General features: G+C 40.7%; 1 protein-coding gene across 1 annotated transcript in view; it reads right to left on the bottom strand.

Annotated features, from left to right (window-relative positions):
• Positions 1-23,393, bottom strand: part of phf14 (PHD finger protein 14) — a 162,621-nt gene that overhangs the window by 101,997 nt on the left and 37,231 nt on the right. Inside the window, exons 7-11 of the mRNA XM_080441968.1 lie at positions 18,691-18,850; positions 14,169-14,280; positions 11,135-11,272; positions 4,123-4,278; positions 1,605-1,875 (exon numbers count right to left, since the gene is read on the bottom strand). Of these exons, the coding sequence (XP_080298094.1) occupies positions 1,605-1,875; positions 4,123-4,278; positions 11,135-11,272; positions 14,169-14,280; positions 18,691-18,850 (837 nt within the window). The remainder of the gene's footprint in view (positions 1-1,604; positions 1,876-4,122; positions 4,279-11,134; positions 11,273-14,168; positions 14,281-18,690; positions 18,851-23,393) is intronic.

Raw genomic sequence — 23,393 nt, forward strand, 5'->3', positions numbered from 1 at the left:
ACATACACAGTTTAACATCAGGAAAGTTACACGACACGACTCACTCGCCCAGGTGGTGTCAATAATAGGCTACTAATCACCGTAATCGTAACACATTTCAGAATCACAGCGCTGCCTGTTTCAGATTCCGCACGTTAAAGTATATTAATTCATTTGTTCGTCTATTTATTAACTGCTACTACAGTCTTACCCTGCGGTGCATGAAAACTCCTGTTACAGTCATGGATCAACTTTAACCTGGTGTTTGCACTTTCTATATTTATGGTCCGTACATCTATATAAACATTCAGATTTCAAATATAAAGTGCTTACCCCATGGCCACGGATGTTAAAATTATGCACGGGACTCTCAAAAGTACCCGTATATTCTGTATTGTTAAATAAAAAGCATTTTAATCCGATCAGTGGCCATTTTCTCATAATGTATCAGAGTGCAATACACCTACAAACCGATAGGGTCGCTCAGTTGAAGGCGCATGGAGAAAATGGCCACCGATCAGATTAAAATGCTTTTTATTGAACAATACGGATGATTACAGGTACTTCTGAGAGCCCGTACATAAATGTAACATCCGTGGCCATAGGATAAGCACTTTATATTTGAAATATGAACGTTCATGTAGATGTACGGGCCATAAATGGAGAAAGTGCAAACACCAGGTTGAAGTTCATCCATGACGGTCGTGACAGTAGACAGTCGTGTATCCATGGCTATTACTCCCTCTAACATTTCCCATGTTTTTAATTTATTGAAATAATGTCATGCACATTTGTCCAGTGCATAGCCTACTGCAGGCCGTGTTGACTAGATTTAGAAGAGATTTTGAAGCTCTTGCTCCTGAAATGATCGATTATTTTAAAGGGGAAAAGCCATCATTTAACATGCAAGTCAATGGGTGAGAAGCAAAGTTTGCCAGGCGCTGCCAGGCCTGGGTGTGACTAACTTCGCACCACCAGTCACAGAGTGGAGTGGGTGGGGCTTAGCGAAGGGTCCATTCTCCTCGGCTAGGTGAATGATTTAGTTGTGTTTGTCATAATGGTTTGGTATACCCGTCTTTTATTCTAACTCGTAGCGTGACTAGCGAGACTAAAGCAATAGATAGAGGGAATAAAGCCTGTGAATGATCCAAAGCACCACCGAAGAAGAGTACACCCAGAAATCAGGTGATCACAACAACAAACAAAAAAGATAGACACCTTTAATGTTAAAGGATTTATAAAAGTCATTTTGAAAGTGTTTTTCAAAAAAACAAAAGCCACATTCAAACAGCCATAGCTGTGGAATGGAGGATATATTTTTTTCTTTGATTCTACCAGACCCCTGTGTGTGCAATGAGCCGACCTCCGTGAGGACGGAGGTCACGGACAATATTCCATGATGCAAAGGGAACGGTAGACGGACGGATGAATGAATGACATGTTTTTCTTCACAGAATCAAATGGTTTTATGGTCATGATTCACTAGGAGCCTGGATTTCTTCATTCTAGGCTTAAAGTAATTGATATAAATATGTTTTGGGAAATCTCTATGAAAGCAATTAATGGAGTGAATTTGAGTGGAACCACAAAATGGCCGCCACTGCCACGCCCCCATTCCCTCTCACCCAGGTAGTAGTTGACGAAGTCGGAGGAGAGGGCGGGCTGCTTGTGCTTGCGGCGCCCGTCCATGCTGGCCGAGGTGTCCGAGGTGTCCACGGGGAAGATGTCCGTGCTGATGCCCATCAGCTCCGCCTTCCTCATCAGCTTGCGGATGGCCGAGGCGCTGGAGGTCAGGGGTCGCGGGAGCTTCTCGCGCGGCACCCAGGCCTGCGGCCGCGTGTTCCTGGACAGCTCCGCCTTGTTGCGGTACTGCTGCAGGCGGGTGGTGATGCGGGTCTGGGCGGGGGAGGGGGGGGAGTACACACACACACACACACACAATTTTACTGTAATATTAAGCATTGGTTCTCAAAGTGGAGTTCAGGGACCCCTGGGGGTCCTTGGCAGGGTACCAGGGGGGTCCCCTGCTAAATAAGTTAATATAGCGTCAGAATATTTCTTACAAACCATTAGTGTATACTTTGTCTATTCAAAAATAGGCACTCGGTGCCGCGCTATGAGCTTGTAGATCTGCTGTTTTAGAAAAATCTTGAAAAATGTGGGCATATCTTTGAATATATATATGTGTGTTTTTAACACATTGGGTGCCAAAACCGTATATATACGGTTTTGCGCATACTAACGTTGAGTGCCAAAACCGTATATATACGGTTTTTGAATTTTTTTTTTTTTTTTTTCTTCACAGCAACAGGAAATATCACTCCTACAAGATTTAGACTCCAATCCACCTCCTGGTTAACTTATGACTTCAAAAACCTGTATCTCGGCTCCTGTGCACTTTTTTTTTTTACAATGTTAATTTAACTATTTTCAACTGGCTGCAACTATGGAATGGATTTCCGAATGTTTTAAATTTTTTCCCCCCGATTGTACGAGACCTGTATGTGTGTAATGAGGGGATCACCGTGAGGACGGTGATCACTGAAAATATTTTGTGACTACTTGAAAAAGGTTCAAAATGTTTAAAAAGTCCTGGCACTCAAAGTATAATATTTTAATAAACCTCTGGCACCCAATGTGTTAAAGGCAACATTTGTAACTAAAATATTTGCTTCTGGGGGTCCCTGGAACTAAATATACATATCATTTTGGGGGTCCTTGACATGAAAAAGTTTGATTACAGTACAGAGCACAAAAAGTTTAGAAACGTGTGAATGTGTGTTCGGTAGAAGAGTTCACTATTGCATGGGTCTTCAAAAGGGAGGTCCTGGGACCCCTAAGGGGGGTCCTCAGGCTCAGAGTTACCACAACGCATCGCAGTGCCAATCTACAAGCTCACAACACGTCGCACACTGACTGCACTGCAACGCGTGCTGAGCTTGTAGATCGGCTAATTTCGGCGGAGATATTCAGTGGCCTTGGGCATCGGGGTCAGCTAAGACCCCTAACTAGCCCTTGGGAATCCGGTCAATGAAGTAAGTTTGGGTTAACAGTGGTTTAATTGGTCATAAGTCTAGTGTCTGATATGGATGGCAGACTCCAACTGCAGAATTATAGTTTTTCATGTTTTATTGTATGTTTTATAATACATACAGCAGGTGCTTATAGCTTTTACTGTTGCTTTCTGTCATTTCCTACACTGTAATTAGGTCATTTTAATGTTCAGTTTGTTATGTTTGTTTTTAATTAGGTTGTAGCTGAAACTTTGGTAGTACTGCTATCTTGAACAGGGTCCATCAAAAAAAGAGATGTCGGATCTTTGCCTATAAATAAAAGGTCCAATAAATATACAGGTTCATGAAACAAATAATTAGAATATTATGGGAAACCTTAATTATTTTTTCATAATATAATTTGAAAAGTGAAACTTTCATATATTCTAGATTAATTGCTCATGAAGTGAAATATTTCAAACCCTTTTTTTTATCTTGATGAAAAACTCAAATCCAGTATCTCAAAATATTAGAATATTACTTAAGAGTCTTATGTAATGATCAGACCAATAAAAAAACATGTATTTATAATACAGCAATGTTGAAACAGCAAAATGTTGTAGATCGCTATTCAGTGGTGGAAAAAGTACTCAAATGTTTTACTTAAGTAAAAGTACCAATACTGTAATGTTGAAGTATTCTGCTACAAGTAAAAGTCCGGAATCCAAAATTTACTTGAGTAAAAGTACAAAAGTATTGGTATCAAAATGTAATTGAAATACCAAAAGTAAAAGTACTAAAATGTTTGAAAATAGCCGATCTACAAGCTCACAACGCGTCGCGATGCGACGCGCTGTGAGCTTGTAGATCTGCTATTTTCAAATAGTCTAGGTATAAAAAAAGGACTAAAGTGGTTAATGTATGTTTTATAATGTAATAATAATTTATATCTGTAAAGTAACAAACGTTTTCATAAAATTGTACTGGAGTATAAGTACAATATTTTCCTCTGAGATGTAGTGGCGTAAAAGTAAAAGTACTGAAAATTGTAAATGTACTTAGTTACTTTCCACCACTGCCCCCACGTTACATCTTTCTTCTGAACCAATCACGTCGCACCAATAAGAAGTAAAAAAAAAGTGGTACTAACTTTGCTGACCTGGGCTTCCGGGGCGAGCTGCTTCTCTCTCTCCTGCACAGACACCTTACAGTACGACTGCAGCGCCAGGTAGTTCTTCCTCTTCCACTTCCTGTCGAAGCGGTCGGCGTGCTGCTTGCAGTAGGCGAAGAACGGGTCTGCGATGTCCTGGAAGGAGAGACGGCACAGAGAGACGACGGGTGTCAGGATCAGTGTCAGGAATGTTACCTCTTCTGTACTTGTGAGTCGGTGGCAATGTTATCACAAGTAAAGACGAGGTAACCTATCTAGGGTTTGGGATAGTTTCGCGTAACCAGACAAACTATTCCACAATCTCTGTATGCTATATAAAGTCTGGAACTACACAGGGCCGGATACAGAAATTATTAACTGGGGGGGCATTAAAAAATAATAAATACATTTTTTGGGGGGGGCCCAAAACCATTTGGGGCGTTTTCGGGGGCCCCAAACCCCCCCCAAACCCCCCAAATGCGGAAAATATGCATTTTGGCACAGTTAAAAAATTACTGCTTCCTATTGTTCTTTTGGGCTTGTTTTCCTAGGCTTCTTTCTCTCGCAATATCTGGCAACACTGCCCATGGAAAATCAGGGCAGAGGATTATTTGAATTGTGCAATGATACATGATGGAATATGATTAAGGATTATTTTGATTATGGTAAGCTCACATTTCATATCATGACATAAATGTAACTTTCAAAAAAAAAATATATATATATATATATATTTTTTTTTAAAGATTTTTTTTGTGGGGCAGTCAGGGCATTTGGGGGGGCATTGCCCCCCCTTGCCCATGCCTAGATCCGGCCCTGGAACTACACCTCCTGAATGCTATATAAAGTCTGGAACTACACCTCCTAAATGCTATATAAAGTCTGGAACTACACCTCCTAAATGCTATATAAAGTCTGGAACTACACCTCCTAAATGCTATTCACCTGTTTCCTAGGCTTTTTACTTCCTGTGTGTTTTCCACTTCCTGTCGATTTGATCCAATGAAATCCAATGAAACTGGTCAGATGACTAATGATATCCAATGAAATCCGACAGGAAGTGGAAAACACACAGCCTAGGAAACAGGTGAATATAAAGTCTGGAACTACACCTCCTAAATGCTATATAAAGTCTGGAACTACACCTCCTAAATGCTATATAAAGTCTGGAACTACACCTCCTAAATGCTATATAAAGTCTGGAACTACACCTCCTAAATGCTATACAAAGTCTGGAACTACACCTCCTGAATGCTATATAAAGTCTGGAACTACACCTCCTAAAATGCTATATAAAGTCTGGAACTACACCTCCTAAATGCTATATAAAGTCTGGAACTACACCTCCTAAATGCTATATAAAGTCTGGAACTACACCTCCTAAATGCTATATAAAGTCTGGAACCACACCTCCTAAATGTTATATAAAGTCTGGAACTACACCTCCTAAATACTATATAAAGTCTGGAACTACACCTCCTAAATGCTATATAAAGTCTGGAACTACACCTCCTAAATGCTATATAAAGTCTGGAACTACACCTCCTAAATGCTATATAAAGTCTGGAACTACACCTCCTAAATGTTATATAAAGTCTGGAACCACACCTCCTAAATGCTATATAAAGTCTGGAACTACACCTCCTAAATGCTATATAAAGTCTGGAACTACACCTCCTAAATGCTATATAAAGTCTGGAACTACACCTCCTAAATGCTATATAAAGTCTGGAACTACACCTCCTAAATGCTATATAAAGTCTGGAACTACACCTCCTAAAATGCTATATACAATACTTGTACTTCAGTATAAAACACAAATCGGGGGGAGTATTTCCTCCATCACAACAGGTGTCCAGAGCCCCCCCCCCCCCCCCCCCGAGTATCTAGAGAACAGGGAGCATCTTTTATTCCCCGTAGCCAAAGCTTTGGTCCTTTATTTCACTCAGTTATTCCAGTCCACCTCTCAGCCTGTCAGGGTGAAAGAAAATAACACAAAAAAAACCTGCACAGGCAGTTTTCCAGCCGCTTGGCTTCTAGGAACTCGTTTAAAACCTTAACCCATTCAGTACGGGAACAACGCATCCGTGTCATTTTAGATTTGAGCTATAACCATTATTTTATACTTTGGCTTTTCAAAAAAATAGCAGATCTGCAAGCTCATCTGCTATTTTTTGAAAAAATTGTGAAAATGTGTGCAAATCTTTGAATATCATACATTAGTTTTTTAAACGAACATTTGTAACTCAAATCTTTGCTTCTGGGGGATCACTGGAACAAAACATTTTACAAATGTTCGCTTTAAAAAATATATATATATTCAAAGATTTGCACACATTTTCAAGTAAAGAAAAAATAGCACATCTACAGGCTCTTAGCACAGCACTCGGTGCCGCACTATGATCTTGTAGATCTGCTATTTTTGAATAGCCAAAAGACATCTAAAGATGTACACCGATGCGTTCCCGGTCTCAGCGGGTTAAGGGTGTTTGGGTGAGGATGCTATCACTGCCTTCACCTGTTGATAGGGTCCCTTTTCCACAGCTGACTGGATTAAGTGGATTGCGGCGGCGAGGCGGCTATAAGGCTATAAGGCTATAAGGCACTTTCCCCCGGCTAGGCGCTGCGTCCTATCATATATGCGTATAGCAGGAATAAGCCATGCGAGGTGCATGCGTGATCCCAGCCGCCTGCTGGCTGACTGGCTGACTGACTGCAGCAGCCTTGTCTGTGCTCATGAATAAAAGGCTGCATTTTGGTTAAATGGAGCTGTTTAGAACAGAGTCTTTTTTTCTTTCTTTTTTTGAGGGACCCCTAGTTTGACATGCTTTAGGCCACGGACCCCTAATTGCTAACTAATCTCCTGGACCCCAATCTATATTGACTCATTCACCGCCAGAATAAATACATAAATAAATCATCCACTGCCAGCGATTCTTTAATTTTCTTCTCCAGTATGATTGATCCGCTGATGGTTGCTAATCAATGGGGTTTTCACTGTGCTTCCGCGAAAAAGAAAAAATGTAATTGTGACCTCCCGTTCGCCTGTTATACGCCGTTGAAAATAGCATGTCTCGCCAAAAATACATAGTAAAACACAGGAGGCGATATAGAGGCGATTTCCCAAATCCGTAAAAGTGAAAGAGTTAATAGATATAGATAGATAGATACTTTATTTGTCCTTGCGGAAATTCATTTTGTGTCAAGCAGCCATCAGGATACAAAAAATCACAAACACATAATATAAATACAAAATACATACAAACTAGAAAAGGCCACCAGTCATGATTCAAGAAGCATCACATTACATTTTTAATGAAGTATTCAATAGATCAAAACCCCAATTTCACTTTTTTTACTCTCAGAGTTACAGACCTGTAAGGGTCCATTTGGTTCCATTTGTACACTCTGAGAGTTACGGACCTGTAAGGGTCCATTTGGTTCCATTTGTACACTCTCTGAGTTACAGACCTGTAAGGGTCCATTTGGTTCCATTTGTACACTCTGAGAGTTACGGACCTGTAAGGGTCCATTTGGTTCCATTTGTACACTCTCTGAGTTACAGACCTGTAAGGGTCCATTTGGTTCCATTTGTACACTCTCAGAGTTACAGACCTGTAAGGGTCCATTTGGTTCCATGTGTACACTCTCAGAGTTACAGACCTGTAAGGGTCCATTTGGTTCCATTTGTACACTCTCAGAGTTACAGACCTGTAAGGGTCCATTTGGACCCCCTGATGGTCCCTAGACCCAACATTGATAACCAGTGGTTTAAACCAAAGTATTTTTCAATACTAATAACTTGTTATCTAATGAAGCTCAGACACTTCATTTAGCTGACTGGATTTTATAATCCCATAAAGCGCTCAAGTGAATTAAATATACCAAACAAATCATGATTAAATTACTTTAAGCAACAATAATCAAACTTTTTTTAAATAGGTGGTTATTTGTGAATAACAAGAATTAGCTTAATTAAAAAAGCATCTTACCAAAACCTTTAAGTTACAGATGAAACTAAAATAAAAACAGCTCATTTTTTTATCTGTTAATCAATTAATTAAGAAACATATTAGATAAGTAGCCATTTATTTCTGCGCTGTCTAATTGCATATCTATAATTATATATTATTATAAATTGCAAATAGGGGTTAATTAGTTAGCTTGTAAAAATATGACGCATATAAAACTACTGCTTCCTAGTGTTTCTATTGTTTTTGTGGAGCATGGTGGTCTAAAAGGCAGGACACAGATGCATTGTGGGTGAATCCACCACCTAGTTCTCTAGTTCAGTAACCTGGGGTCACCTGACTCTCCACCTCGGAGGAAAGCCTGGTATTCATGTTTAAACTAGCCTGGTATTCATGTTTAAACTAGCCTGGTATTCATGTTTAAACTAGCCTGGTATTCATGTTTAAACTAGCCTGGTATTCATGTTCAAACTAGCCTGGTATTCATGTTTAAACTAGCCTGGTATTCATGTTCAAACTAGCCTGGTATTCATGTTTAAACTAGCCTGGTATTCATGTTTAAACTAGCCTGGTATTCATGTTTAAACTAGCCTGGTATTCATGTTTAAACTAGCCTGGTATTCATGTTTAAACTAGCCTGGTATTCATGTTTAAACTAGCCTGGTATTCGTGTTTAAACTAGCCTGGTATTCATGTTCAAACTAGCCTGGTATTCATGTTTAAACTAGCCTGGTATTCATGTTTAAACTAGCCTGGTATTCATGTTTAAACTAGCCTGGTATTCATGTTTAAACTAGCCTGGTATCCATGTTTAAACTAGCCTGGTATTCATGTTTAAACTAGCCTGGTATTCATGTTTAAACTAGCCTGGTATTCATGTTTAAACTAGCCTGGTATTCATGTTTAAACTAGCCTGGTATTCATGTTTAAACTAGCCTGGTACTCATGTTTAAACTAGCCTGGTATTCATGTTTAAACTAGCCTGGTATTCATGTTTAAACTAGCCTGGTATTCATGTTTAAACTAGCCTGGTATTCATGTTTAAACTAGCCTGGTATTCATGTTTAAACTAGCCTGGTATTCATGTTTAAACTAGCCTGGTATTCATGTTTAAACTAGCCTGGTATTCATGTTTAAACTAGCCTGGTATTCATGTTTAAACTAGCCTGGTATTCATGTTTAAACTAGCCTGGTACTCATGTTTAAACTAGCCTGGTATTCATGTTTAAACTAGCCTGGTATTCATGTTTAAACTAGCCTGGTATTCATGTTTAAACTAGCCTGGTATTCATGTTTAAACTAGCCTGGTATTCATGTTTAAACTAGCCTGGTATTCATGTTTAAACTAGCCTGGTATTCATGTTTAAACTAGCCTGGTATTCATGTTTAAACTAGCCTGGTATTCATGTTTAAACTAGCCTGGTATTCATGTTTAAACTAGCCTGGTACTCATGTTTAAACTAGCCTGGTATTCATGTTTAAACTAGCCTGGTATTCATGTTTAAACTAGCCGTGTGATGCGCTTTAGAAAGAAAGGAAAACAATAATCGTGCTTCCGGCCGCCTGATGACGTAAAGTTATTTCCGCTCCGACCGGATCAGAAGCAGAAAATGGTACTAGTTCCCAGGTTACTAGTTCAGTAATCTCTCAAGAACAGATCCATCGCTGCGTTAGAATCTGTCGGTAGCCGTGTTGAGAACCCGTGCACATTGGCTACAAGTGGGCGTGCCTTCAGATCAGGAAGCAGGCCGCGCTTTACCCAATTAAATGTAGTGGGCGGGATTTACGTGTGTGCGGCTCGTTCCCCACTGGAAACAAACTGAAACTCATTTAACAATAGTGTCCTCGGAGCGGACAAAACCACGGACAGTTAGTACAATTTTAACTTGCTCTTTCATCATAGAAACAAGTGGGCTTGAAACCAAAACGATCCATGTTCTTTGTGAAATATTGTTAGTGGGAATGAAAACAAAGTCGCACCACCGGAAGTGGAAGGCTGAAGGCAGACCAAAACCCCGCTTTCCCTGAGCACGGGTCGTCCGTTCAGCTCTGCCCAGAGTCATATGAATAAGTGAAAAACAGCAGAGGGCGCTGTTTTTCCTTTTTATTTGACGATGGGTTCCCAGATTGCTTGTTCAGTGGTTCCCAAACCGGGGGTCCCCGTATTATTTTGGGGGGTCCCCAGATGACTAGCTTAATGTGCAACATTGTGTTCTCACTCAACCACATTCAATGAGGGCTGAAAACCTGGATGTGGCACCGTGTACTAGAGATGCGCGGATGGCCTCTCACGTCACCCAAATCCGCATGTACAAATTAATTATCCGCCCGTTATCCAACCGCAATAATTATATTATCCAATTTAAATATCCGCACCAACCGTTTTTCCCGTATCTCAAAATATTATTATTTTCTGGTATTCCCCGTTAGTTTTAGTATTAGTTGTGCGATGCGATCACACAATGCATTGATTTAGCCTATGGAATGTCGGTGCGTCTTTTTTCTTTTTTTTAAACCGGTGCTGCGCTGAACATACAGACTCTGTGCGGCATCCAACATACAGGCCTCCAACATACATGCGGCATCCAACATACAGAGCCCACTGCTCTGCTGCGCTGAACATACAGACTCTGTAACATACAGACTCTGTATGTTCAGCGCAGCACCGGTTTAGAAAAAAGAAAAAAGACGCACCGACATTCCATAGGCTAAATCAATGCATTTTGTGATCGCATCGCACAGAGGCTGCTCTACACACTCACACAGACACAAGCACGCAGAGATTTAGCTATTTTATGGATAGATATATTAGATGTCATTAATTTATTTACCGCAATATTTCACCCCCGGTTTATCCGATATTAATTAATAATTATATTTGATTGACCCGAATCCACCCAAACCGCGGTTAACTGCGGCAACCGCGGCTAAAACCGCGATCCGCACATCTCTACCGTGTACGTTCTGAACAGACCTGTGGGTCTAAAGGAGTCCTAGAGGGGAAGAGGAATGGAGGTTATTGCATGGAGCTCTGGTCTCACCTCCTCTGCGGCGGCCTCAGACAGAAGCCCCTCCCTCTGGGCACACGTGACGTGGAAGTAGGAGCGACACATGCCGGCGTCACAGCTGATGCAAACGCCTGTGCGGGCGAAACGGGCGTCTTCACAGAAACTACACTCCTACGAACCAGAAGGAAAAGAGAAGAGATCAGTGTTGATTTCATCGACTATAACTATGACGCAAATATGTTCGTGGACTACCTTTTTTCACTGAGGAAAACTAAATAAAAACTAAGCTATGATGACTAAAACTAATACTAAATATATTGACAATTTCGTCAACAAAAAGAAACCAGACTAAAATGTTAGTGAGGGGTCTAGTGGAGATGAGATCCAGTAGAACTAAAAGACTATGCTTTATGCTCAGGTGCTGCGCTCTGAAAATAGCCGATCTACAGACACGTTGTGGGCTTGTAGATCTGATATTTTCAGCATGCAACCAAGTGTAAAATCAGCCATTACGACGCCATCAAGGCACCGCCAACATACACTTTAGTCGACTAAATCAACTGTAGATTTAGTCGACTATAATCTTATGATATTTATAACAGTAAAACATGTCAGATGACTAAAATATGACTAAAACTAAATGGAATTTGATTCAAAAGACTATGACTAAAACTAAATAAAAAATTGATGTCAAAATCATCACTGGAAGAGACATCAGACATCAGACAGTCCCTGGACCCCACTTTATGAACCACTGTCCTAGATGTGTTTAGATTAGGGGTGTCACGATACGCCTAATCCACGATTCGATTAGACTTTCGATTTTAAGGTCACGATTCGATTCTCGATACGATATATATTTTTAAACGTCCTTTTTTTCAGCTTTGAGGGCTATATGATTATTAATTTAGCCTATTGTCTTGATTTGTAAAGAAAAACACACGTTTCTCAATAAGTCCCTTTTATTTGAATAATATCAAATGAGAATGAGAATAACAAAAAGGGTTTTATGCCCTTACAACAACATTTTCAGATTATTCTTTAAGATGAGTTAACAACATTCTTGTGAAGCTCTATAACTAAATAAAATCTAAATACAAAGTTGAACATGTAAGAAAAAAGGATCCAAAGACAACTGTTATTTGGCTACGTGTTCTTAAACATCTTAAAGTATGTTCACATTGTTTGAACAGGTAAGAGCTTTAACAAACAAGAAATGTGAATAATAATTTTCAAAAGGGTTTTTTTTGTTTTACCATAACCCCATCCCTTTTCTGAGCTGAACTTTAGCCAAAAATAGCAGATCTACAAGCTCACAACGCCTCACGCTGTGAGGCGTTGTGAGCTTGTAGATCGGCTATTTTTGGCCGAGAGGTATGGGTGTAGAGGGGAAAAAGAGAAGACGGAGCAACTATCAATGTGGAGCATAATCGACAAACAGTAGCCGGTTTGTCAACAACGCGTCGGGTGCCCTCATAATTCACTGGGAAGCCAAAACATTGCCAGACTTTTGACTTAAAGGAAGCGGGAGGGTTTTCCAATTCTTCCGTTTGTGTATCATCATTACCATCGCTGGCTTCAGCAGTGGCCATGGTGAAATGTAAAGTGGTAGTAGAGACGCAACGCTACAGCCGTCTCTCTCTCTCTGACTCTCCTCCAAACTCCTCTGCGGTGTGCAGTGTGCACTGTGTGTGGGTTTGTCCTGTCGTCTTTTTTTTCCTCCCCCGTCGTAAGCACTCATGCGCGATGCACGGAAAAACACAACAGCGGCTCCAGAATGGCTTCACCCGGACGTGCAATCGGATGTGTGCATGCGCGGGAGTATATATATTTTTTTAACCCTTGAATCGCGATACGGCTTTTGATTTCGATACACTGTATCGTACGTCATTTTCGGTTCGATTTCGATACGTATGGAGTATCGTGACACCCCTAGTTTACATTACACACTGGTATCGGATCGGATACTCGGTATCGACTGATACACGTAATGGGTATCGGGAGGATTACAAACTGGTATCGGTGCGTCTCTAGTGTTTTCACTCTACGCCAAATATCTTTCGAAAATAGCTGATCTAAAAGTTCACGAGGCCGTGACGCGTTGTGTGAACTTATAGATCAGCTGTTTTCACCACATATTCACCCCCGATAGTAACGCTATAGAGTTGTAGAGATACGACCTGATTCACACGCAGATATATATATATATCATATAACATAACTTAACATGGTTAAAGGGATAGTTCACCCCCCACATTTTTTTTTCTATGGATTAGTCACTCCATGGAGACTTGAATTCATGGATATTGTTTAGTTGTTGTCTCATTCCTAAGACAATAATTTGATGACCGGCAGCGGTTCCGGTAGGAGACACAAAGAGTCTCCTTTGTGTCTCCTACCGGAACCACTGCCTACCGGTCCGCTGGTCATCAAATTATTGTCTTAGGAATGAGACAAAAACTAAAACATATCTATGAATTCGTCTCCATGGGGTGACTAATCCATAGAAAAAAAGTAGTTTTTTGGGTGAACTATCCCTTTAAGCCATACATGGGCAACTGGCGGCCACATGTGGCCCCCACCTTCACTTAATGCGGCCCCCACCTTCACTTAATGCAGCCCCCACCTTCACTTAATGCGGCCCCCACCTTCACTTAATGCAGCCCCCACCTTCACTTAATGCAGCCCCCACCTTCACTTAATGCGGCCCCCACCTTCACTTAATGTGGCCCGCAGGTTAATATCAGAATACTGATATATTATTGATTTCAGCTGTTATGATTCTAAACATGCAAACATGACCCGCTTTAATTACAGTCTATATTAGTAGCTTAAGGACTAGTATTAACATTCTATTGTCTTTTTTATGTCCAATGTATTTGTATTTAAGTTCATAAAGTTAACATAAGTATAACTAAATACGTGCGACGCGTTTTGATCTTGTAGATCTGCTACTTTTGCCTGACAGTATATGCAATGTGTCCCTCTGGTCTGGAGTGAGTGTGTAAATATAGTGGCCCTCTGCATCATCACAGTTGCATCACCCCGTGCTGTAAGCAGTACTTGCCTTGGCCCCGTACTTAGAATAGTTCATCTCGGTGAGCGTCACTGGCCGCAGTTTGTCGATGTCTCCGAACGCCACCCCGGGAACGTAGAGCGCACAGACCACGTGCACCCATCTGGGAAGAAGAAGAAGAAGAAGAAGAAGAAGAAGAAGAAACAGGGCGGGAAGAAAAACACAATTAGACCTTCAATGAAGTGCCTCGTTTGAGAGAGAAATACAACATCTGACTGTGTGGAAAATGTAATCAAGTCTTAACCCTTTAAGAACGGGAACGCATATCTGTGTAACCACACTTTAACCATTATTTTATACTTTGGCTATTCAAAAATAGCAGATCTACAAGCTCGTAGGGCGGCAGCGAGTGCCGCGCTATGAGCTTGTAGATCTGCTATTTTTGAAAATGTGTGCAAATCTTTGATTACCGGTATATATATTTTTAAAGTGATTTTTTTTTTACTCAAATCTTTGCTTCTGAATCTTCAAATCTTTTTGTTCCTGGAACAACATATTTTGAGATGGGGGTCCGCGGCCAAAATACATATCATTTTGACATGAAAAAAGTTCAACTGATTATAGCAACATAATTTTAAGAAAAAGCTTTAAAAAATATATATATTCAAAGATTTGCACAAGATTTATCAAAACTATATAAATAGTTCATAGCGCTCATAGCGCCGTGCTATGAGCTTGTATATCTGCTATTTTTAAATAGCCAAGGAAATCCTAAAATGACACAGATGCGTTTCCCGGTCTTAATGGGTTAAATGTTTGAAGAACAAAGACATGTGAAGAAAAAAAAATACACGACATGTTAAAAAAAAAAAAAAACTAATCGTTTCTCGCATTTGCTACTTTCAGGGAGGAATAGAACGTCCAGAATCAATTTGATAACATTTTCCAGCAGCTTTACTTCTTATGTGCTTATATTTCCCCTCTTAGAAGCCTTAACAGTAAGTCAATTACTTCAGACAATGAGGAAATTGGCATCTGTAAATTGCTTGCGGTTCGGAGGCACAGCTCCCAACACATAAAAAAAAAGCAAAAATAAAAAAGAATGATTCATAGATGTATGGATTTATGGACCCCTACCCCCCCCCCCCACACACACACACCCCCCCAGACTTGGCTGGAGGGAGGGGGGGGGGGGGGGGGGGGGGCGGGGGGCTACAGTTTGGTGCTGTGACACAATTTCAAATGCGGAGGACTTTAGGGAAAAAGAATCCGAAGTCCAATATAAAGATATCTATCTGTAGCAAGCAGCCAGCGCTCCCCACTTTAACCCATCGAGACCGGGACACGCTTCTGTGTGTCATTTTCAGATTGCTTTGAGGCTATTAAAAAATAGCAGATCTACAAGCTCATAGCGCGGCACCAAGTTGAATGTATATTTTTTAAAGCGATCATTTGTAACTCAAATCTTTGCTTATGGGGGATTCTACAAATGTCTTCTAAATTAAAAATAAATAAATATGTTGCTATAATATCAGTGGTCCTCAATTTCTTTTCATATCAAGGACCACCCAAAATGATATGTATTTGGCCACGGACCCCCATCTCAAAATATTTTGTTCCAGGGACCCCCCAGAGAAGCAAGGATTTGAGTTACAAATGTTCGCTTAAAAAAATATATATATATTCAAAGATTTGCATTTTTGGGGGGGGAATTTTCTAAAATAGCAGATCTACAAGCTCATAGTGCGGTGCCGCGCTGTGAGCTTGTAGATCTGCAATTTTTTTTAATAGCAAAAGTATAATATAATGGTTAAATAGGCTATAGCAAAAAAATGCCACCGATGCACTCCCGGCGTTACGGGGTTAATTTGCAGTGTTTTTCATGCTCTAGTGAAGTAGTAAATTCGGGTGCAGGGCTGGCGGAGGCACCAGGCACTATCAGCGATAACGTGGCTCAAGTCTCCACGCTTCACATAGCACACTCTCTTCTTTTCTCTCACTCCCTTTTCTCTCCTCTTTTCTTCCCCCCGCTCTCTCTCTCTCTCTCTCTTTCCTTTCTCTCTCTTCCCTCTTTTTTCTCTCTCCGCTCTAGTCTTCTCTCTCTCTCTCTCTCTCTCTCTCTCTCTCTTTATAAAACTTTCCTCTCTTCTACTTCTTCTTCTTTCTGATACTAAAATGCACAATTTTAGCTTTTTTTTTTTTCCCTCCTTTTTCTTGGTTGCTGCCTCCATCCTCCATCCAGTAATCTTGACCGGCACAAAGGTCAATAGGTCAATAGCTTTATTTGTTTCTCCGAAGGGCTTTTTTTCCCCCCACTGGCTGGTTCTAATGAATGCTAATTGGACGGTTTGGCGGGTCAACGGGGGCAGAGTCTATCCCCACCCGCCGTTTCTCTAAGGCGCGTGCATGGAGCCTTTTTGGGTCTGTAACTCCTCAAACACAGTTATTTATAGAGCTATATCCTTCTGGAATGTGTTACCATCTCACATTCATCTTATACAAAATAAAATTTCCTTCAAAATAGCGTTAAAGACGCGCTTGTTGCAGCAGACCACATGACAGGAATCTTAAAGTTATACAGTGCAGGTCCACAAATAACGATTTTTAGCAGCCTCTGCTGGTCATTACCGTCACTGCAGGCCGTTCTTTTATTCCTCTGTTACCCAGAATTCCATTTGTTTTCACCGGAAGACGGAAGCGTTTCAAAAAGCGTTCTTTTAATTGTTTTATACGATCTGTGGATCGTTTCTCTTAGCCAGTGGAGCTTTAGTTACCGTGAGCTGTGTTTTCTTTTGCTGTTGTTTTTCGACCTTCAAATCATACAATCTCTTAAAATCAGCGTGAGTTTCCCTTTTGTTATTAGCGCGGTAGTTCCTGGCCAAACAGGAAACCGGTGCGGTAGTTCCTGGCCAAACAGGAAACCGGTGCATTTCCGCCTTCGTTTTCCGGCCAGATGACGTCATTTTCGCGGGAAAGCCCCCCCCCCCGACACCGTTCAATAGAAAATATATAAATAAAAGGCTTTCGGGGGTGAAATTCATGGAGTGGGGGTTGTGAAACTTTTGCCACTCACAAAAGATATACATTTTAACTTTAGTTTTGTTGAAAAAGTTACCTAGTATTACTTTAATCTTGTGTTGTGTTTAATTTCTGTATATTGTAATGCAATGAAATTATGTATTTTTCATGTTTTTATTTTTGTATGCATCTTATATGGACCCCAGGAAGACTGGGGATCCATTCAATAAACAACAACATAAACAACAACATGTGGTTTCATCTCTTTCATCCACAAAACGGTGCAATTGGTTTCGTTTGAGGATTGAGTGTAGATTGGGGTTCCAATCACAGCACACTAGGGCTGGTAAGTAAATCAACTCATTCACCGCCAATGACGTCTTTTTAGGGCTCTTTTTTGTTATCGTTTTTTCACACAGAACCAGGAGATAACGCGATCCAAATGGTTGCTAAACTGGAGATAGATATTCTGGGACCACTTGAAAAGGTAAGAAAATCGCAAAATCTTTTGGGCTATTTAATGAATGGCAGTGAATGAGTTAATATTTGTATATTGAATATTCCTCGAATATTGAAAAACAAAGTTAATTCGAATATAAGTAGAGGGCGTGGCTTCGGCTCAGTGTACAAAATATATTCTTTATGGGATCAGAGTAGCTTCACTGGTCATGATGTAGTTGAGCGCTTGCAGTCAGTCACTTGTCCACAACAAGCCCGCTACGACCAGGGTTGCCATGTCGCCGTATTGTTCTCGCAATATTTGGCTTGTTTTTGGAGGTGGGCTGGCTTATTTCTCTCACGCGAGTTGGCAACACAAACCAGATGATAGCCTAGTCAGTGGCTATAGGATACATGCACTTCTTCTGCAAGCTGAAAAACAAACCGGGGGGTCCCGGGAAGCCAACGACCCCTGGCGAACGGGGGCTCACTTTACCCGGGGTTTGCGGCCGGCGGCTCACGTTACCGCAGTTTACTGTACCCAGTACATCTGTAAGATCAGAGCGCGTCTTTTCCTCGGCAGGCAACGTTGTTGACAAAAAACGCTCTTGTGGATATAATGGTAACCTGTTTTTACAATAACAAGTCATTTTCTATGGGGAAAATGGCCTTGTGAGCTTGTAGATCTGCTATGTTTGGCTAATGTTGTTCTCAGATTAGAGATGCTAGGGTTCAAGTACTTAATGTAAAGAAAAACATGATCCTATCAAAAAAAGATTTGGCGGTCCCCTGTAGTAACTCTCAGGACCCCCTAGGGGTCCCGGAACCCATGTTGAAGACCCCTGCATTATGATATGACATGATATTTGGTAGCCTGTAGCAGCCAAGATGTCTCCGCTAGGCGTGATAGCAATAGTTTTTTTCTTGTTATGGTTCAGCTTGTCCTTGTAGCAGCTACAATAACACATATGTGTTATTGTACTTCTCCCCATGACATCATGTACATTAAAGCATAACCATCACCACCTATAGTCTATGGAATATGGTCTCTGACTCCCATTGCCTCATCAATTACTGATTGATCCAGAATGCCACGACAGTACCAGCCAGGCCCTACCTGCCGGCGTCTGTCTCTTTGAAGATCCCGTCCTGGTTGGGACACAGCTCACAGCTGGGCGTAACGCCGTTCTTACAGGCGTCGCAGAACCACGGTTCTGTGGAGTTCTCCGAGGCCGAGCTCATGATGCTGTCACTCTCACCGTCCACTCCGTAACATCCTATGTAGGACACAGATAAAGATAGAGTCACCATTAACACCATACCATCCTGTAGGACACAGGTAAAGATAGAGTCACCATTAACCCATTAACCAGAGGTATTTTCATATATTTTTAGCCAGTGCCAGAGATTTGTCATTGAAAAAAAAAAGTACTCAGGAGCCGAGATAAATAATTTTTAAGTTTTAAGTTAACAAGGAAGTGGATAGGAGTCTAGATCTTTGAACAATCATATCTCCTTGGTCTTTGGGTCAAATTAAAAAAAATAAAAAAATAAAAAAATCACTTCACGTAGATCTACGCGATTGGCACGTGGCGGCTTTAAATCGGTTCGCGTAGATCTACGTGATTGGCAGTGAATCAGTTAACACCATAACATCCTGTAGGACACAGGTAAATAGATAGATAGTCACCATTAGGGATTCAAATGATCTATTAATTCATCAATTGATAGTTGATGATGATTTTTTTAGGAGCAAAAGGAAACTTATTGTCCGAAACCAAAAATGAGAGCAGAAACATAATTGCCTTGATGGTGTCATTTCTCTCCAAAAGCAGTTGAATATGATAGAATATGATTACTGTGATTATGGTAAACTCACATTTGATATCACACAAACCATACCTGTAACTTTCACTAGCCACAAAAAAACAACAAACGAGAGTAGCAAATAAAGTAATATTAAAAGAATCAAAAGTAATATATATATATATATATATATATATATATATATATATATATATATATATATATATATATATATATACATACACACACACACACACACACACACACACACACAGTATTTCGACATTGTGCTCTTGCTACTTTTACATAAGTACAAAAATCTTGAGTAATTCCTTCGTCACTTGCTTGACATGCTCACACCTCGTTTGTCGTCTTTTATGCCACCTTGGCCACCGACATTGAGACCTTTTTTATGACTATTAATTCCCAACGAATTCGGGAGGGGGGAAGTAGTACGGTAACAGTTCCGACCCTCGATTTAGTAAACCAGCCCCGTTCACTTCTTTCTTCTTCCTGCCGAGCTCGTCATTTCCTGACACGGATAATCTTCACTTGGGGGATTAATACCCAGCTATCCTGGCAGTCATCACTTTTTGTCAGCTTAGCTCATATTAGCCGCGGCAACCCGTGGCTTATAGCGCTGCTAGCTTTGTATCTCAGTTCAAAAGGAACATCGGCAGATTTGTGAGACCGGTTCGGCCGTTAAGTCGGTTAACCCATTAAGACCGGGAACGCATCTGTGTCATCATAGGATTTCTTTGAGCTATTACAAAATAATAGCAGATCTACAAGCTCATAGCGCGGCCGCGCTATGAGCTTGTAGATCAGCTATTTTTTAATATTCGATAAAATGTGTGTAAATCCTTGAATATATATATTTTTTTCTTTCAAATCTTTGCCTGGGGGTCCCTGGAACAAAATATTTTGAGATGGGGGTCCGCAGCCAAATACATATAATTTTGGGGGGTCCTTGACATGAAAAACGTTTGAGAACCACTGATATTATAGCAACATAAGTTTAAAAAAAAAAACTGTTAGTATTTAGAAGACATTTGTAGAATCCCCCCAGAAGCAAAGATTTGAGTTACAAATGTTCGCTTTCAAAAAATATACATTTGCAGAGATTTTGCACACATTTTCAGGATTTTTCAATAATAGCAGATCTACAAGCTCATAGCGCCGCGCTATGAGCTTGTAGATCTGCTAGTATTGAATAGCCAAAGAAATCTAAAAACGACCCACAGAAGCGGTTCCCGGTCTTAATGCGTTAGAGCGGGCGTGCGGATCGTTCAGGAAAAAAAAACCTTTCCGTGGTTCAAAGCCCAATCAGCGTTAAGCGGCCATCTGTTGCCGGCGGTATTTTCAGTTAATACCTTTTCTTTAAGGAGAAATAAACCTTGGGAGTTGGAGGCTATATATGGGCTTTGGCCTGCTGTCCTTTGGCCACACGCTGAGCAGTAAAATGGAGGTTAGGAGGAGTGTGCTGTGTAGTTTGTTCACATCTTGGGTGGTTAACCCGTTGAGACCGGGAAGGAACGCACCTGTGTAACCACTTTAACCATTACTTTTATACTTTGGCTATTCAAAAAATATCAGATCTACAAGCTCATAGCGCAGCACTCAAGATTGTAGATCTGCTATTTTGGAAAAATCATGAAAATGTCTGCAAATCTTTGAATATTTGCTCTGGATTAAGAGTGTCTGCTAAATGCCTAAACTGTAAACTGTAATATATATATTTTTAAAGGGAACTCAAATCCCTGGAACAACATATTTTGAGATGGGGGTCTAATACATATCATTTTGGGGGTCCTTGACATTAAAAAGTGTTGTTCCAGGGACCCCCAGAAGCAAAGATTTTAGTAAAAAAATTTAGTTTAAAAAATATATATTATATTCAAAGATTTGCACACATTTTCATGAAAATAAATAGCAGATCTACAAGCTCATAGCGCGGCACTCGATGCCGCGCTATGAGCTTGTAGATCTGCTATTTTTGAATAGCCCAAAGAAATAGGAAAAAAGGACACTTGGATGCGCTGCTCCCGGACTGAGGGGGTTAAATGCTAAGTGGTTGTTCTCATTGTGAAGGTCAGGACGGAGCTCCAGCTGGGCCTTAATTGCCCCCCATTCAAGTAATCAGCAGCTTGATTGGTGTAATCCTGACGAGGAAAAAGACAAAGCTCAGAGAACGAGGCCTGTGAAAAAAAAAAAAAAACAGTAAAGATACAGACTATACTTCTCTAGCAGGCTCTAGAATGAGTGATTCACCAGGACAGACAGTGACTGGCTCTCTCAGAGACACAGAGGTAGAAAGGACATGAACGCTCCTCCAAAACAAAGTGTACCAGGGATTAGAAGATAAAATGAAATATCACGTCTGGAAAAATATGTTGTTTATAGGCCAAGAGTCCTAATCTATGATTTGTGAGACAGCATGAAAAGGACAAAATAAGAAATAAGCAACTGCAGTACGTCTATGAAAACAAGCCCAAAATAATCCACTATTAGGCCGCCATGAGCGTCGGCTATTTGAAAATACTAAATAGCCGATCTACAAACTCTAGAGAGCTTGTAGATCTGCTTTTTTTCGAAAACAGGCCCACAGTCGCTTATAATAAGCAGGCATGGCAACGCTGACTACAAACACAGAGACGGACGTAGAAAGGACAAACAGACCAATCAGAGACAGACGTAGAAAGGACAAACACAGACCAATCAGAGACAGACGTAGACAGGACAAACAGACCAATCAGAGACATACGTAGGAAGGACAAACAGACCAATCAGAGACAGACCTAGGAAGGACAAACACAGAGCAATCAGAGACAGACGTAGACAGGACAAACAGACCAATCAGAGACATTCGTAGGAAGGACATCATCAACACAGCACAAACACAGAGACGGAGCAGAATAAACAAGTCCTTCTGCTCTCGCCATGTTTGCTTTTCCACGCTCCCTCCCGGCTCCCCGGTGTGCTGCGCTGTGACACGCATGCACAACACTTATACTACCATGTCTTTACTCAAGTAAAAGTAGAAATACCTTATAGAAATACAAGTAAATGCCTGTTTTCCACCCATTTTATTTTTTTACTTAAAAGTACCAACGTATTGGCATCAAAATATACCGAAAGTACCAAATTAAAAAGGTAATATGTTTTTCCTATGTGTCAAACTGAGCATTGTAGATCAGCTATTTTCAAATAGCCAAAGTATAAACATAAGGCTTAAGTCGTTAATGCATGTTTTGTATCAATAATGTAAAATCTGCAAAGTAACTAAAGATGTCAAATACTTAGCGAAAACGTAGCAGAGTCAAAAGTACAATATTTGTCTCTGAGATGTAGAATCTAGGAAACCTCGGAAACCTCGGAAAAATCTAGGAAACCTCGCATCGCCGAGCTTCAACATTTTTTACATAATGTGTCACACAAAAGTAGTGAAAAACAGCCGATCTGCAAGCTCACATGAGCTTGTAGATCGGCTATTTTCACCATTTCAAAATGTTTTTAAAATGATAATAAAAAAAGGAAACCGTTTTGAACATACAAGGTTTCCAACAGACAACAACGAGCCAAAAAAAAGAAGAAAAAAAGTACCTCAAAATGGTATATAAGTAGAATACTTGAGAAAATGTACTTTCAGGCCCCCCGGTGCAGTGTGGTGGTGTGGGGGTCTGTCCGCAGTGACGAGCGGCATGCAGAAGAGAAAGTGTGAAGCCTGGGTTTGTGATTTGTGAGTCTTCCCCAGTAGCTCAAAAAGCCCCTCAAGGCCGCGGCAGTGAATTAGGAGCCAGTGTGTTATCTCCTCTGCGGAGCCACAGTCTATGATTGCTGCCCTCATTGCTGGTGAGAAGCACGTTCTGCCGGTGTAATAGCCAGCCATAGAAACCGCATCAGCCGAGTAATTGTTTTGGCAACCTTAGGAAATTAACCCCTTCGGTCCGGGAAACGCATCTGTGCTTGTAGATCTGCTATTTTTGGGAAAAAGAATCGTGAAAATGTGTCAAA

This window comes from Gymnoscopelus braueri, assembly GCF_963280865.1.
Source record: "Gymnoscopelus braueri genome assembly, chromosome: 11".
Lineage (NCBI taxonomy): Eukaryota > Metazoa > Chordata > Actinopteri > Myctophiformes > Myctophidae > Gymnoscopelus > Gymnoscopelus braueri.